General features: G+C 35.5%; 1 protein-coding gene across 4 annotated transcripts in view; it reads left to right on the top strand.

Annotated features, from left to right (window-relative positions):
- The first annotated feature begins 8,063 nt into the window (after positions 1 to 8,063).
- Positions 8,064 to 16,478, top strand: part of LOC117411469 (potassium voltage-gated channel subfamily H member 1-like) — a 122,018-nt gene continuing 113,603 nt past the window's right edge. For 2 of the 4 annotated variants that reach the window (XM_059025545.1, XM_059025544.1), the window contains exons 1-6: positions 8,064 to 8,226; positions 11,019 to 11,045; positions 13,122 to 13,245; positions 14,278 to 14,384; positions 15,134 to 15,262; positions 15,664 to 15,782. In XM_059025545.1, coding sequence (XP_058881528.1) covers positions 8,154 to 8,226; positions 11,019 to 11,045; positions 13,122 to 13,245; positions 14,278 to 14,384; positions 15,134 to 15,262; positions 15,664 to 15,782 — 579 coding nt within the window. In that variant the 5' untranslated portion in view covers positions 8,064 to 8,153. The remainder of the gene's footprint in view (positions 8,227 to 11,018; positions 11,046 to 13,121; positions 13,246 to 14,277; positions 14,385 to 15,133; positions 15,263 to 15,663; positions 15,783 to 16,478) is intronic. The other 2 variants (XM_059025547.1, XM_059025546.1) reach the window with 1 other exon arrangement.

The raw sequence follows: 16,478 nt of genomic DNA, 5'->3' as shown, positions 1-16,478 counted from the left end.
CTACTAACAACCAAACGAGCAAGATGGGCGGAATGGCCTCCTCTTGTTTGTAAACTTTCTTATGTTCTTATGTTCTTAGAAGTGGATTCGCGGTGTTGCAGTCTGAGGGAAGAGAACCAGTGGATGGTGCTTGAGCGTCTGGCGTGTGCAGCGCGGTTGCAGTCACAAATAAAACAGGGTGGTTTGCAATACAAGAGACAAGCGGAACCAAGAGGTGTTTGCGAGGGTAACGGCTTGTAAATACACGAATCAGAAGGTGCCCTGTGTGGAAATACTTTAAAAAGGCGAGTAGTGTTGTTTTATTGTTTTACCTGAGTACAGCTGTGTATTTCTCTAAGTGGATGAACCCGAGTGTAACAAGAGCAGAAGGGAGCGCAACTTGTTTACTTGAGTAAAAACCTCTCATTATTCTGCGTGAAACTATTATTATTATTATTATTATTATTATTATTATTATTATTATTATTATTATTATTATTATTATTATTCTGAAACATAGCCCTGTGTGGAGACCAGTGTATAGAGTGAACGTTATTAACTTGCCTGTATAAATTAGTGTGTGACGTGCAACGTTCACTCCATCTCGGTAAATGGACTGTTTTAAATTACATATTAATCTGGAACCACAAGTTAGGCTTTGATATGCCCTTCAACGTACAGGTTATAACATTTCTTACTGTGAAAAATTGTCCAGATATTAAGACATAACACCAATAACCAATTTTTTCCTTTAGCTTCTGGCACATTTCCTCCAGGGAATCCACTGGGTCACTAATGACATCTGCCCTGTCAACTCATTTGTTAATAAAAGTAATTTTTCTTGGACAACTGCTCATTCTAATTTTCAATTGCGTGTAATTTCATCAGCATGTTCCGCTTGAAATGTGTTAAGAGTCATGAGTCTTTAATAAAATTACCAGACAAGCAAAATGTCTTAAATATAACCTACCAATAATTCAATCAAATTGACAGTTTTTTAAATGTTTATTTTACCTATATATAAGTTCAGTTTTTATGTATTATAACATGTAGTAATCCATACATTTTTTAAAAAAAAACCCTAACTTTCATCAGTCTTGTGTTTTCGGTGGCCTAAAGGTTTCCTTTTCCAATCTATTGTACAGTTCTGTTGAAATCTTGAGTGCTTGTGGTGGTTTTCTATTTGTTTGTCTTTATTTGTGCACAACTCTTTTGTCGGAGTCCGCTATCTAATGAAATTAAGGATTAAACATCATTATGAGCTGGGGGGGGGGGGTTCTACTACCACAGAATCAACCAGCGCCATCTACAGAACATCATGCCACACATACATTGATAGAGTAATAGAGTGCACACATGTTGCAGTATCCCCAGATTCTCAAAATGAAATTGTTTCCCGAAATAGAAAACATTACCATTCTTTTAATATGCAAGTTTTATTTGATGCTCAATGTATTATCACTGATGTAGTTGCAAAGTACCCTGTCTCATGCCACGACTCGTTGATCTTGGAGAACAGTGCCTTGTTCAGAACATTTTAAAAGGGGGTTCTAAGTGGATGCTGGCTTTTACGTAAGTTGCATTTATCACGGTTCATCTTTTTTATTAACATTAAAATAGACATTTTTTAAAAAATAATATCTTTATACATTTATTAATGTTTGCGGTATAATATAGATTGAAATATCATAAATCTACTGGTGAGCTACCCTGGTGAGGTATGCAAGATGATTGATCTTCGTGGTCTGGAGTTGGTACTGGATGATGAAGAGTAAATGCTACCAGGGGACATAAATGAAAAGCAGCATGACCATTATCAACATAACAATGGACCACAGGCAAGGCAACTGTGTGAACAAGTCATCCAAGACCTTTTCTAGTACTTGGTAAGTATGCTCATTGAACTTGTTTATTATAAGCAATAAGGTACTTTTGATAAATATTTTTAGATTTAAAAAAAAAAAATGACCATGCTAAAACAAATACTGAAACGCATATTGTTTAGCACTTTTTTTTTCACAAATAGAAACATTCCAATGATACAATTAATATGTTTTACATTCATGAAATAGCCCTGTATTCTGCTAATCATTTGCATGGTTCCCTTTCTCTGCTGTGCCATGCTAAGAGCCTTGCCCTTGCCACGTGGTTGGCCTCGTTTGAGCTCAGAAGGGTGCAGGTGTTGGTTGGTACTGCAGAAGAGGCAGTGCAGGAGTTGAAATTTTGTTCCATTGCCACTACCATATGCTCCAGAAGTGCACTGGTTCTGACTAGCGCCTGGGGTATACGTGTGTTATAACCTATTCCCCTGTCTACTAAAACATGGACATCTTTTGATTTCTTCTAAAATTGTAATTGCTATCCTAACATGGTTTTTGTTTCTCTTTTCATTATATTTTTTATTTCTATCAAGGACATTTTTAAGCGGTCTTCTCTGGTGAAGTGACGGCGACGTGTAGTAGTACTTTCACCCTGACTTTGGGAGGACTGGAATGTAGAGGGTGAAACCTCTGCTTCCTTTATTTTAAATACTTTATACTGAGCACTGCATTTACATACACTATGTTGTGCACAACATTACATATAGCCTATATAAACAGACTCAAACACACATTCCACATTTACATATTCACCTGTATGAGAAGCCACTTCTGTTGTATTCTCTGATTCCATCAGATCTGCCCCATCATGTATCCCAGATCCATTTTCTGGATTGATCAGGGTACGGATTTCTCTCTAGTGATATCCCCTGGAATGTCAATTGAGTTTAGCAATTTTTTTGCTTCATTCAGCCCTTCAGGTCCCAAAACCTGAAAATCAATTGTCGTTTCAATTAAATCAGTCACAAGCTGGCGTGGCAAAGGGCTTTGTGAGTAGAAGAAATGAACCTGCCCCTGTTGAAAATCGAGATGTATAATTAGGTGGCAAAAAAACCTGCAGTGACAATGCGACCACTATTTGATCTATTAAAATGCCCCTTCTGAAAATCACTCATAATGTCATAATAAATTGAGAAATGCAGTATTCATGTATTTCCTATTGGAATCACCTGAAGCTGTATTTGAACCAGCTGAATCACAAACATTTCACAAGGCACTCTATCATGAAATATTGGTTCACTAAATTGTAAGGCATCCTAAACTCTTTGGAGTTTGGTAGTAATTTAAAAATGTAAAATGAATGAATGAATGTTATATATATATATATATATATATATATATATATATATATATATATATATATATATATATATATATATATATATATATATATATAGTAGATGTGGTAGAGTGACTGATGGCCAAGGCAGATGACACTTACAGTTAAGCACGACAGTCAAAGAAAAACCACACAGGAGAACTCAACTTTTTCAAATGAATCTTCCACTAACACAGGACAGCTAAGCTGTTTCCCTGTACAAAAACCCTTTTTGAAAAATTTCTCAAACCACACCTTAATGCCATTTTTTCTTCTTCCAAACCACACAAACTCCCCACACAACTCCTATTACACCTTTCCCTACTTCCTGAACTCAGAGTGCCTTTATACCTGAGTTAATTATGATTAATTGCAAACACTCAAACAGTTATTGAATTAAATCATTCATCAGGGGTGAGTTCAATAGGCAGAGAGCTCCAGAGTGTTATGTGGCGCTTTCTATTGAACGACCTGCACACCGAGAGCGTTTCCAAACAGTAGCGAGTCAAGCTCAGAGCTGCCTCGCTGGAAGTTCAAAATGGCTGACCTGCATTATCACCGCGATGGCTCAAATTGATTTTTTTCAAATATGGATTTGTATGACCAACACTGTATGATAAGTAATATTTTTGTTGTCATTTTGGTATTTTTTAAAGTGACGATTATATTAGAAAAGGAAAGTATTTATAACTTGACAAATATGACTCGTGACTCAAGATGCAAAACCAAAAAAAGTGTTTAGGGGTGCAAAAATTTCCCGAGCTTTGATTACATATTGGTGTATCAAATTAGAAGCCAGTTTGAAGTCTCCTGTTGCTGGTTTGCATTAAAACCTTCAGTGTGTGAGTGTGCTTCTTTTAGTGCTAGTATGGTAGATTAGGTTGCTAGGATATATTTATTTATTGATTGATTGCATTTATATAGCGCTTTTTATACAAAAGTATTGCAAAGAACTGTATTGTACATAGCAGAAAAAAGAACAAACCACCTACATTTGTATAGCATGTCACACATACAACTGCCAAGTCAGACCATTTAAATAACAGTATACACATAATACAAAATCAGCGATTCTAAAGTTACATTAAAATCCATGAAGATAAGAAGGCCATTTTAGAAAAGTGTGTTTTTAGTCTTGACTTGAAAACTGTAACGGTCCCAGCTTCCCTGACAAACAAAGGCACAGCATTCCATAATTTAGGAGCTCGACAAGAAAAAACTCTACCTCCCGTGTTGCTTTTGTTGACCATGGGAATAACCAGCATCCCCGCATCCTGTGATCTCAGACTGCGGTTTGGAAGATACGGGGTCAGTAACTTCATCGTTTAACTATTCAGGGCATTGTAAGTTAAAAGCAAAATCTTAAAATCAATTCTATACTGCAGTGGGAGCCAGTGTAAAGAGGCCAAAACGGGTAATATGTTCACTTTTCCTGGTTTTAATCAGAATTCCAGCAGCCGTATTCTGAACAAGCTGCAAGAGGGATACCACATGTTTTGGGACACCAGAAAAAAAGTGCATTACAATAATCAATTCTAGATGAAACAAAGGCATGCATTAGTCTCTTGGCATCAGATACAGAAATACTAAGTTTGGCTGTATTTCTTAAATGGTAAAAAGATACTTTAGTAACTTCCCTAATATGATAGATCAGGATCAAAGATGACCCCAAACTCTTAATTTCTAGTTTAAGTTTTGATGCGAGACTGCAAGGGTCTAGCTCATGTAATACCACACTTCCTTTTGTTGGTTCTGTGATCCCACTAACATAACCTCTGTTTTATCTGAATTCAACATTAGAAAATTCTATAACATCCAATGCTTGATGTCTGTAAGGCAAGTAGCTAATAACACCCAGGCAGAAGAAATTCCTGGCGTTATGGACAAATACAGCTGGGTATCGTCAGCATAGCAGTGGAACTTCACTCCATGTCTGCAGATAAAGTCACCTAACGGTAGCATATATAATGAAAACAACAAGGTACCTAGAATGGAGGGGGGGAGGGGGGGGGGAGGGGGTATTGTTTTATTTATTTATTTATAGTCAACACATAGTCAAGGAAACTATTTAAATAGAAAATAGTGATCCACAAACCATTTAAAAATACAAATACAACATAGGTTGTCAGTAATATAAAAATAGTAAATATTATTTTGGAACTATTAAAAAAAAGAAATACCGTAGTTTACATCACCTACTTGTTGCGGTATGCGCCTATTTTTTCCCCACAATATTGAGTTTTCCATTTGAAAATAATACTATGTGCAAAAGTGCATTTCAAAAAGGCAATTTGTGTGCTAATGTTGGCTATGCAATATAGGGGGCTGTGTGGTCCTTGGTTCAAATCCTGGCTCATTCACTGACTCACTGTGTTACCCTGAGCAAGTCACTTAACCTCCTTGTGCTCCGTCATTTCTTTTGGGTGAGACGTTGTTGGAAGTGACTCTGCAGCTGATGCATAGTTCACACACCCTAGTCTCTGTAAGTCGCCTTGGATAAAGGTATCTGCTAAATAAACAAATAATAATATATTGATTATTAAGGTAGTGCTACCCATGGAATGACAAATGAGTTACCAGTTCATGGCTAATTATCTGTATTCATGGTTGGATAAATTAAAGTCATGATTTTAATATAATAAGGATTGTTTTTCAGGGGTGTAAATTATTTAAATATTTGGTGTTAAACTCAATAAAACATCCAAACATATACAGTTGTGCCAAAAAAAAAGGGTAGTTAGAGCTACACTTGGTGCTGAAGGTGAAGTTTGGCAGTCTGGTCAGGTGATGAAGACCTTGGTAGTTCTGGTAGTTCTCAAACCTTAGAACAGCATCTTTTTTAGGTGAAGACAACTTTTACTGACAATTTTTCCGCCATGAGATCACTTATAGGATCATATGGAGGTCCTATTAAAAAACAAATACTTCCTGTCCAATTTATCGAATAAAGGCATGGAACCTGGTCTTCCCTGGAGTCAAAAGAAAACGAAATTCTTGAAAATAAAAAAGTAATCAGGAAAATAACAGGGGACCTGTAATGCTAAAGCCTTAGTCATCACAGCGTCATATACCAGGGTGGGGATGGGAGAAACACAACTAGAATGTGTTGCATATTATAAAACAGACAGATCTCAGATGCTAAAGTTTGTGTTCTCCTGGTGTCCACGAATTTGTAAAGGTTCAATGAATTTACATGTGTTTTATAACAGTCCATTTTTTCTATACGTTTTAATATAGACTGACATGCTTGAACCCAAATGTGGAATTGTTTCAGTGATCTCGAGACTAGGAACAGCTTCAAAGCAATTCAAGACTGAACCGAGATATCTCTCTGGTACTTTCTATTCATTGTATATTGTGTTGTTGGTTTTAGATAGTTGTATCTTGCTACATTTATTTGTGTCTCTGTATTGTTGCTGACCTGTGTGGATAGGGCCTACTTCAGGTCATGTTACTAAATCACTTTACTAGAGCCAAATAATTTGCCTAAGTAAATAAATTAATTCATACATCCTACTACTACAACAACTACGACGACTACTACTACTGTTACTAATAATAATAATAACTGTCTCATTGCTTGTGGTTTTGTTCATCAGTGCATCAGAATCTCGCAGTGTGGTGTCATCATGGTTACTGAAAAATAACATTGTGTCAACTTCTATATGTATTATAAATATATTAAACCTTATTAGACTGGGGGGTGGACGCGGTGGACGCGGGTGGCCACTCACTTTTCTGGAAGGGTGGACTCTTGAATAGTAGCCTATTTTATTTCTCCCCAATCAGGGCAGTAGTCATGATAAATCACCGAGGCACTTGCCCACGCACTGCGGCTAAGCAACGCGTAAGAGAGCGTAAATGAATAATTATTTGTATGATTTTAACAGAGGCCCGTGCCTCATAGCTGGCTACGACCTTGCCAATACTTCATCGTTTAATGTTGTTCCAGACGCAACTTTTACTTTTTTTATTGGGTCTGTGATCTCTGGCCAAACAGTCACTGGAATTGACAAGCAGCATAGTGAACTGAAATTAACGTGACAACTGTTAGACGCCGAATTACATTTAATTGTTTTTAAAGAATGTTATCATACATTAATAGCATGTGCTGACTCAGTTAATCCATTTCTAAAGTAAACTAATTGAAAATTAGTGTAACAGATGATCTTGTTTTTTTTTCTTCCAAAACTGACAAACTAAACACTATCCGACAGACTCGATGAAAAACGCATTTTCTCATGACCCTGCGTTCCTAGCAAGATCTCTCGATTTGCTAAAAATAATTGTGAAAGCCTATACAAAGCGAACGTTATTTAATATAATTTATTGTAAAAGCGCTTTGGGATACTATATTGTATGTAAAAAGTATTAGGCTATTCTCAGATTTTTTAAGCTTTAGTTTTTATTTGCGCCCTGCAGTTGCATGGATTGGATCGTTGTTCCACATTGCGTAACCCTAGTAGAGTCCACTCACTATTTTGTGTAGATAACCCTGATATTAAACGAATACACTATATAAGTATGAATGGCCTGACATAAACTAAAGTCGAAATAATATATTGGTCCGTGTATCTGCACCTTCATTGTTTTAACGTATAAAGAACGACCTTTGGGAACAGGTTACTGTTGTAAAATCCAAATTACTTTATTTTTGCACTGCGTATATATTACCATCAGATGGCGATGTTGCTTTGAGAAAAAGACTTGTAGGTTTCAGTTTCCCAGTATGCTGGTAACTGTATTTTTCTTCATCTTCTTGCTTTTCCTACTGGTTTGATACCATCCTTGGTCAACAGAGGGAGCAGGGCTGGAGACAGATGGGGGTGGCATGTGAAGAGCCAGATTGTAACAGTAGCTCATTCTGAGCAGATACCATGAAGACAACAGACGTGGAAGACAGACCAGTGGATTGTAATTAGCACCCCAAAACCCTGAACCGTGTCCATACACACCGGACTGAATGACGAGACAGGATGGCTGGGGGAAGGAGAGGACTCGTGGCCCCTCAAAACACTTTCCTGGAAAATATTGTTAGAAGGTCTAATGGTAAGAACTGTCTATTTACTTTATACCCTGATGTTACAGGATTTATAACGTGTGGTTCACGCATACACCCAGACTTGTTGGAAGGAGAGAATACTGTGGGGAAGTTGTATTTTTGCATTTTTAAAATAATGACTTTGATTTAAGATAAAAAAGAAGAAATAACAAATTCAGATTAATCAATATCAGGCTTTGCATGCGTTTTAGTGAAGAAAAATATCCTGACACGTATTAGTATTGCATTATTCTTATTTATTGCGAATGAATGTACAGTACTGCAATGTTTTTACTAATCTTCATACAGTAGCAGGCGGAAAAAAAAAAACCCAAAACTTATCTAGAACAATAGTTTACCCTGCATGGATACTATTTGGATATTGTAGCGTGGGTATTTCCATTATCAAGTTCCTTCTGTCCTTTTGAAATATTAAGAACTTTAAATATCAGCCTAATTAAAACTGAAATAAAACGTTCCGCATTTTAAAGCGCACTCCGAGTAGACTTATCAGACTGTCACGCGCAACTGTGTTTTGATTGAGTTCCTGTGCGTCTAATTTTGCAGCCAGGTCAATCAAACAATTTACGGACCTAGATTTGAATGGACAGACACACCAGATACTGTAATGAAATGTAGCCGTCCCCTATAGTATGTTAGTATAAAACTGCATCCCGAGTGGCAAGAATGCAACATAATTAATTAATAGCTGTGTTTTACACAGGTGTGGTGTTATTTTGTACCATTTTCTGGCTTTAAACAGGTACAAGTACTACATTCTGACGATATACCACATTCTGGCGGGATGCTAATGCATTAACTTTCCATAAAAACTAAGCACAATAGCTAGTAATTACTGGTAGTACGAAAGCTGCAAGTTAAAAAATGACGTTCTTAACACGTGTGGTTAGTATAGGTTAAGAATTAATATACATTTCAGAACATTTCGAAAACAAATTATCCACATTAGTATGATATATTAGGTTGTATTCAAAACAGCCACATTTATTGCATGTTTGAGACGCGTGTGCAATAAATAATGTTGATGTTTTTATGGTACACCACACGTATGCCTATGTTATTTTATTAATACAATACAATTCAGAAGCATATGTGACGCTTGCAGTTTATGAGAGATTTCATATATTTAGCTCACATGTAGCGCCTGCTTCTGTCCAGCATTTGATTCTGATCAGAATGACACAGTGCAGGGTTCTGGAAAATAGTTTCAGGTGGTAAATATAACAATTTAAATTTACATTGTAGAAACATATTCATTTCAGCCCATACTTTAGGACTGTAAAGTTTACCATTATTGTTACAGTAACCGTACACGTTACTACTTAGTTTGTTCAAACCACACCGATTTCAATATATATTCAAAATGCTTGCTAAAGACTGCATTTAATAATTGTTATTATCATTATTATAATTATAAACAATAATTATGTTTCTTACATTTATTGCCTTGCACACTATACATGATCTATGCACTTGTAAGTGTGTGATTTGAACTCCAGCGACCTTACTGTTTGAAACACGTATTTTTGTATTATTATTGTCTCTATGTAAAGAAAAACATGACCAAGTGGTAATATAATTATTAAAAACTTGAAAACTAAAGAAATGTTGTTGAGAAGTGTCTTTGACATTCAGTAGCATTGAAAGAGACCGTTGTCTTAACATTGAAACAGACCGTTGTCCACCGATGTTTAGTTATACTCAGGCTTCAATTCATTCTGAAACAAATGTACACAGAAACAAAATAAACAGTAGGCCTACGCATGTAAGATTTGTGTTTGACAAATATTAATAATATTATTACTCAAATGCCTTATCGTTTTGTGATTTTTTTAGGCATTTACTTAACATACATTTTTGACGTACCAAACAGAACTTTTATGTAAAGTAGTTTTTAAATTGTTTTATTTAATACAATAATTAATAATTAAGTGTGCCCATGACCTCTTCAGTAGCAATGCATAATTCCCATGCAATGTGCAGCAGCTATTTTTAAATTCAGATCAGGTATTGTAAGATGAACAAAGCACTTTAAATGATATGGTAAGTAATATGTGCTGCTTGTTTTTGAAATTCATTTGAAGTTTGCTGTCATGGACTGCTGTGCAATAAAAATGTTGTTTCTCAATGTAATAGCTATCCAGCACATATGACTCAATTTAATAAAAAATATAAGAGAATGTACGGCTAAGTCCAAGTCTTATATTTTGGAACACATTTTAGTTAAATATTTGTTCTTAAAGGGAACAAAATTGACGTTCATTAATGAATTTAAATCCTTTGAATAAGATAAGAAATACAATTTTATATTGTGCTGGCAAAGAAACATGGATCACCAGACTGTATTTCTGCATAGATTACATTTTAATTATGGTGCTGCTATACTTGTAACACCTGCTTTAAAGAAGTACATAACACAACTGATTAAGGTAATTATGCTGTGCTTAAACTGCTAAAACAGATAAACAGGCATCAATTCTATTTATCACATTGCTGTTTGTTTTCCTTTTGTTACTTCCAAAGGGATAGTGGTGCCACTAAAAAAAAACAAAAAAACATTTAATTGTAGATTTCCAGACAATCTTATCTTTTACTGAACAGGGCCCATGGTTCATTTAAACTTTCTGAGCTGTTTAGAATTTAGGTAGCACTTCAAACTGAAAATGCTTTGTAAATCTCTTAATGAAAGAAATAGAGCTAAAGAGGGTTAGATTTGTTTTCTTTAATTTCTAGTATTGTATTTCACATGTTTTAACAACTTTTCTTTTTAACTTTTCAGTTTGGACATTATCACATAGACAGACAGGTATTCAACATGCTCTGCGGTGGTGTTCTGTGCCTATGATATTTATTTCTCCCATTATCTGTTACTCCCGCAATCGTTCTATACCAATTTCTGTTAATTTACAAGTATTCATGACGTAAATATATTCAAATATTTTCAGACAAACATTTGTTATACTTTTTATGATTTTTAAAAATGTATTTATTCATTCATTCATTCATTCACATATTTTTATTACATTTTTGGGATGCTAATGTTTCTGTCCATCTTAGACTTGACAGTGTTTAAAGTTATTCACCAGCAAAAGCTTTGGTATTTAACCATTGTAAAATAACAAACGTTGGCATGGAACTTACAACTGTACCATACTGTTTTGTGCTTGTCTTTACAGTATTAGTAAATGTTCTAAATCTTTTGCCCTTTTTGATGCTGTTTTTAGCTATTAATGTCTACCAAATATCTCTATTGCTATCTCCAATTTCCATATTCTGTCATGTGATAATAATGTAAAACATTAAGCACACTTTAAGGATTTGTTGCAAAGTGTATTATACCTGTGCTGTGTGTTTTTAGTTGTATGCTGCTTTCTCTACTTTCTCTACTACTTCATTGCTCTCTGATCTAACTGTGGTTTCACAGCTGGGACAAGTATAGCAAACAATTGTTAGTCCAAAACCTCATTTCAGCATTGTTTTGTTTGATAATCTATTGTTCTATATTTCTATTCAGTCGAGAATAAGTAGTTTTACATTATTACTTTGGGAAAGTAATTCCCCATTGAGTTAAGCCTTTAATGCTATACAGAATATGTACAGTATTTACATTGCGTAAGCTTGTGATGTCAGTTATGTAAGCAGCCATACAAACAACATGCCGGCTCATTCTTCTCTATTCAAAGAGCCTCTGTCAAAAGGCACATTCTAGTTAAATACATTGAACTACAACTGTATACTTTTTACTTGTAAGATGTATCATCACCAGTTCCATTTAGCACATTTTCTTAAAGTGAACCTTTGCATAACTATTTAGTTGAGCTGTTTAACATCCTATGATTTGTGTTTTGCATGATTCTTCCATTTTGTTATTTCTGCTGAGTTAATTATTTCCTATCCCAGTGGAATATTTTTTTTCTGAACATAGTCCCATATGCTTCCCCACCTCATCTCCCCACAACCAGGAGTCTTTCCAGAAGCATTTTGTGCTGGAATAGTTAGTACGCATGGCAAATAACGATCTACGTAAAAGCAACATGAGACATTCAAACAGAACACACAAAACACAGTTGCATATTGTGTTATAGTATAGGTATAAGTAGCCTACTGTAATCGTATCTCAGTTGACACATTGCCTATTTATGACTTTCCAAACTGTTTTTCTTGGAATTCTCTGTCTTTTAAACTGCTGACTGACGCTTTTGTTAAAAACAATTCCAAGCGCCGAAGATGTTGGCCCATTTTGAAACGATCATTCTGTAAGCCAGAGAATCATTCTTTGGATACCAAGAAAACAAAAAAAACAACAAAGAAAACTACCTTTGAGATAAACCTTCAAAGTCGTGGAATCCATATATTATACAAATAACAAATGGGTCTGAAGTGAATTGCTTTTAAGTTATAACTGCATCTCAGGGTTCTGGTGAGTTCCTCATAAACCACCCATGGTTTAAGGTGTCACCAGAACCCTTCGATGCAATCATAACCTTGTAATTCAATGCAGCCCATCTATTATTCTATATATATCAATTGAAACGGAGCAATCTGATTGGTTAGAAAGGTTGTGATGCTGAATAATTGTGAATGCCCAATAAGCATGACTTGTAGAATGGGTGTTTCCATACTTATTTGCACAAGTAAATCATACAAATACCATACATAAATATGTATACAGTGCCATTTAAGTATATGTATATATCCTGTACATACATATAAGATGTGAGTCACCAGTGAGGGGTGTAATGCTTTTTCATGTTGTGGCTTTCATGCTTTAACAATTAAAAGATAATTTTCTCTATTAAGTTTAAAATGTTGAACTGATTATTATTATCATTATTATTAACCACCCCTCCCCCTTTCCTGCCCTATTTTTTCTTTTCAACAGACACCAATTTTGTATTGGGTAATGCCCAGATTGTAGACTGGCCCATTGTGTACAGCAATGATGGATTCTGCAAACTCTCAGGATACCATCGGGCCGAGGTTATGCAAAAGAGCAGCACTTGCAGGTACTAATACTGTTCCTCATGCTTTGATATAACTGTGCTGTAGCAGCTAGATACCATGTCATATATGCCTGGTGCTGAGTTACAAGGTGTGGTCACTCATTAGGACCTGAAGTATTCATGTCTTGATAGAATGTTCTGTGATGGAGCCGGACTAAAGTGATGTGTCAAGTGATCGACTGTAAACTTTGTTGGGTGTAGCCTACAATGGTTTGAGTTTGAAAGGAGTAGGAACAGCTGTATCCCAGAGTGCAACCAGAATTCAAGGACCACTGTGTCACGCGTCTTTAAGGAATGGCAAACAAGCCAGCAGCAACTGATTGTTCTAATTGGGGCTGGAACCCTCTGGTGACTAACGAGAAAGATTGTGACACCTGAAACAGTCACCCAAGCACTGCATGCAACAAGCTATATGGACCACAGCAGTGATCAGTCTAACCAAGTACGGCGTAGAGATTAGGTAGGGTAGTGCTAATCTGAGTCTGTGAAAGCATTTCTATAAGATTCAGTCATAGAAAAACAGAAAATCGAATTACAGTACATGACAAATTAAATGCTTTATGCAGGAAAGTGGAATTTGGTTACTGTTACACCACTGTGCTTTATAAAAGGCATGTATTGATTCATCAGAAAAAGCCATTTAATAGCCTAACAAGGTTAGCTGATGCAAATGAGAATGTAACAGATTCACATTCTCACCAGGTTGCTTCAAGAGAACACTAAAACCGTTGATATTTTACCGAGTAAAACATTCTGCTGTTGTCTAGATTTTGCTGCTGTAGCATTTGTAATAGTTGTACTGTGTGTCTGCTTTTAGTAATATTTTCTTATACTCTTTCACGAATAGTTTAATTAACTACAGTGCTTTTAATTTAAGTGCATGAACAAGGTGTGCTAGTAAAGTGTATCTCCCCAGCCTTCTTTCCCTCACTAAGAACAATAATTACATTTGTATTACAGTTAGTCTTTTGTTTTAATAATAAACATTATTATTATTATTATTATTATTATTATTATTATTATTATTATTTGCAGCTTTATGTATGGTGAGCTCACGGACAAGGAAACGAGTGAAAAAGTCCGGCAAACCTTTGAAAACTATGAGATGAACTCATTCGAAATACTTATGTATAAGAAAAACAGTAAGTGTTGAGAAACATGAGTGGCCTGCTTTGAGGTACAGTACCTTTACCTGAATACTGCGTGGACTGTCCAGAAATAAGGAATTTGGGAGATTATTTTCATAGCATTTTAACCCCAAAAGTAATTCCTTTTAATTCATTTAGAAATTATTATGTATGTCATATTTTAATTACACATTGACTTTGAAAATGCACCTCAAATATGTGACACATATTGTTGTTTATTCTATACATTTAATAGCATACACATATGCACAGTGATCATGGAGTAGGGATTGTACTCAGAAACAGAACCTGACAACTATAGGTATGCCAGTACTTTTCTGGATAGGTGCCCTTTGTATTGGTATTATTTTTAAAAAACGATCTTATAAATTGATCATTAGATTCTCTCATTTTCTTCTTTCTGTTTGCAAAGTAAATTGTAAAAAAAAAAAAAAAACTTTCACCATCTTTCCAGTCCCTGTTGGTGTGACTAAACCTGAGTGATTGTTCTAGCCCAGATCCTAATGGACATGTGTCACAAAACCACTATCACAACTGACTTTTTCTGTAGGCTCCCAGAGAGGGTAACGATTGGATAGAAAATAATTTACTGTACCTAGTGCAATGCACTTATTTCCTGAGCATATTAGAAAACAGGCAGTGATGTTTTTCTGTCTGTTTTGAAATAAATAAAGTGCAGCGCCTTCTTTTTCCAATTTCTATCTATGAAATTACCCCCCTCCCCCAATTATTGTTTGTTTCAGGGATGCCTGTATGGTTCTTTGTCAAAATTGCCCCAATTCGAAATGAACAGGACAAAGTGGTATTATGTCTGTGCACCTTCAGTGACATCACAGCTTTTAAGCAGCCAATTGAAGATGATTCATCCAAAGGTTGGTCCATCTCGATTTTCTCCACTGATGAAAACAATAATTGCACACATTCAGGGCATTTCAGATCGACAGATCTGTAAGTAGTTAGTTTGGTATGTTTATTTAGTTTAAGCGCTGATCTGATAAGTGGCTTAATTTATCAGAGCAGACCTTAGATATGTGTAAAAATGAAAGTAGTTTTGATTAATGGAACGATCAAGGGAACAATATTACTTATATTTTATGTAGAGTATGTTGATTAAAATTAATAATACTTTTAACTGTTACTACTAATTACTCTGGGTATTAAACAGGGTTGTTTAGTGATATTTTTTTGTTCACATATCAGTTTATAAATACATAATTATGGTAATTTATTACATGGTAACATAAAGACATTGCACAACTGTCTCTTTTCTTAGGCTGGGGTAAATTTGCTCGTCTGACGAGAGCTCTAACGAGCAGTCGAGGAGTACTGCAGCAGCTCACTCCAACCGTGCACAAAGGAGAGAATGTTCACAAGCACTCCAGACTAGCCGAGGTATACATGTATTTATGTATCTAGTATCAAAAAGATGACAGGATTGGATCTCATAATGCCAGAAACTGTTTGTTTAGACACAAGATATATGCATTGCTAGTCTAAAATGTCCAGAATTGGTTGTTTTTTAGTGTACATACTTCTATAAATCATGTTTAGATCATTATTTGTCAAAATAGGACCCACTGTAGTGCAGGAGTTCAAATCAGTCACCTAGCTATATCACATAATGGGGTCTATTCAATTGATTTAATGCTGCCATGACTGAAATCAAACAAAAAGGACTCGTTCTAACCCTTCTAACAATGCAAGTGAGCTTCTTCATACTGTGATATAAAGATTTGTTACTGTTTAGAGCAACTGATTAGACCCCATTGTTTGATAAATGTAGTCAAGTGATTTGAAAGCCTAAGTCTATTATTTCTGTTCCTACAAAGCATTTCAGGATATTGATAATGCATTAGAGTTGATCAACTTGTCCAATGCCTATGCCATAATTGTATAGTTACTGTACCAATACCAATACTGCATGAAATGTCCCCAGTCTCTTGCTGATTTGAATGCTATTTCTGGTGGCAGTAGTTCAGAGTATTCACTGGGGAATTACAGTGTCACATCGATGGGCTGCTGAGTGGAGAGAACACTGAGGGGGAGCAAATCTAGTCTTGTCACTCACAGGATCTAGAAATTGACACA

This window comes from Acipenser ruthenus, chromosome 6, assembly GCF_902713425.1.
Source record: "Acipenser ruthenus chromosome 6, fAciRut3.2 maternal haplotype, whole genome shotgun sequence".
Taxonomy (NCBI): Eukaryota; Metazoa; Chordata; class Actinopteri; order Acipenseriformes; family Acipenseridae; genus Acipenser; species Acipenser ruthenus.
This window is presented reverse-complemented; position numbering and strand designations above follow the sequence as displayed.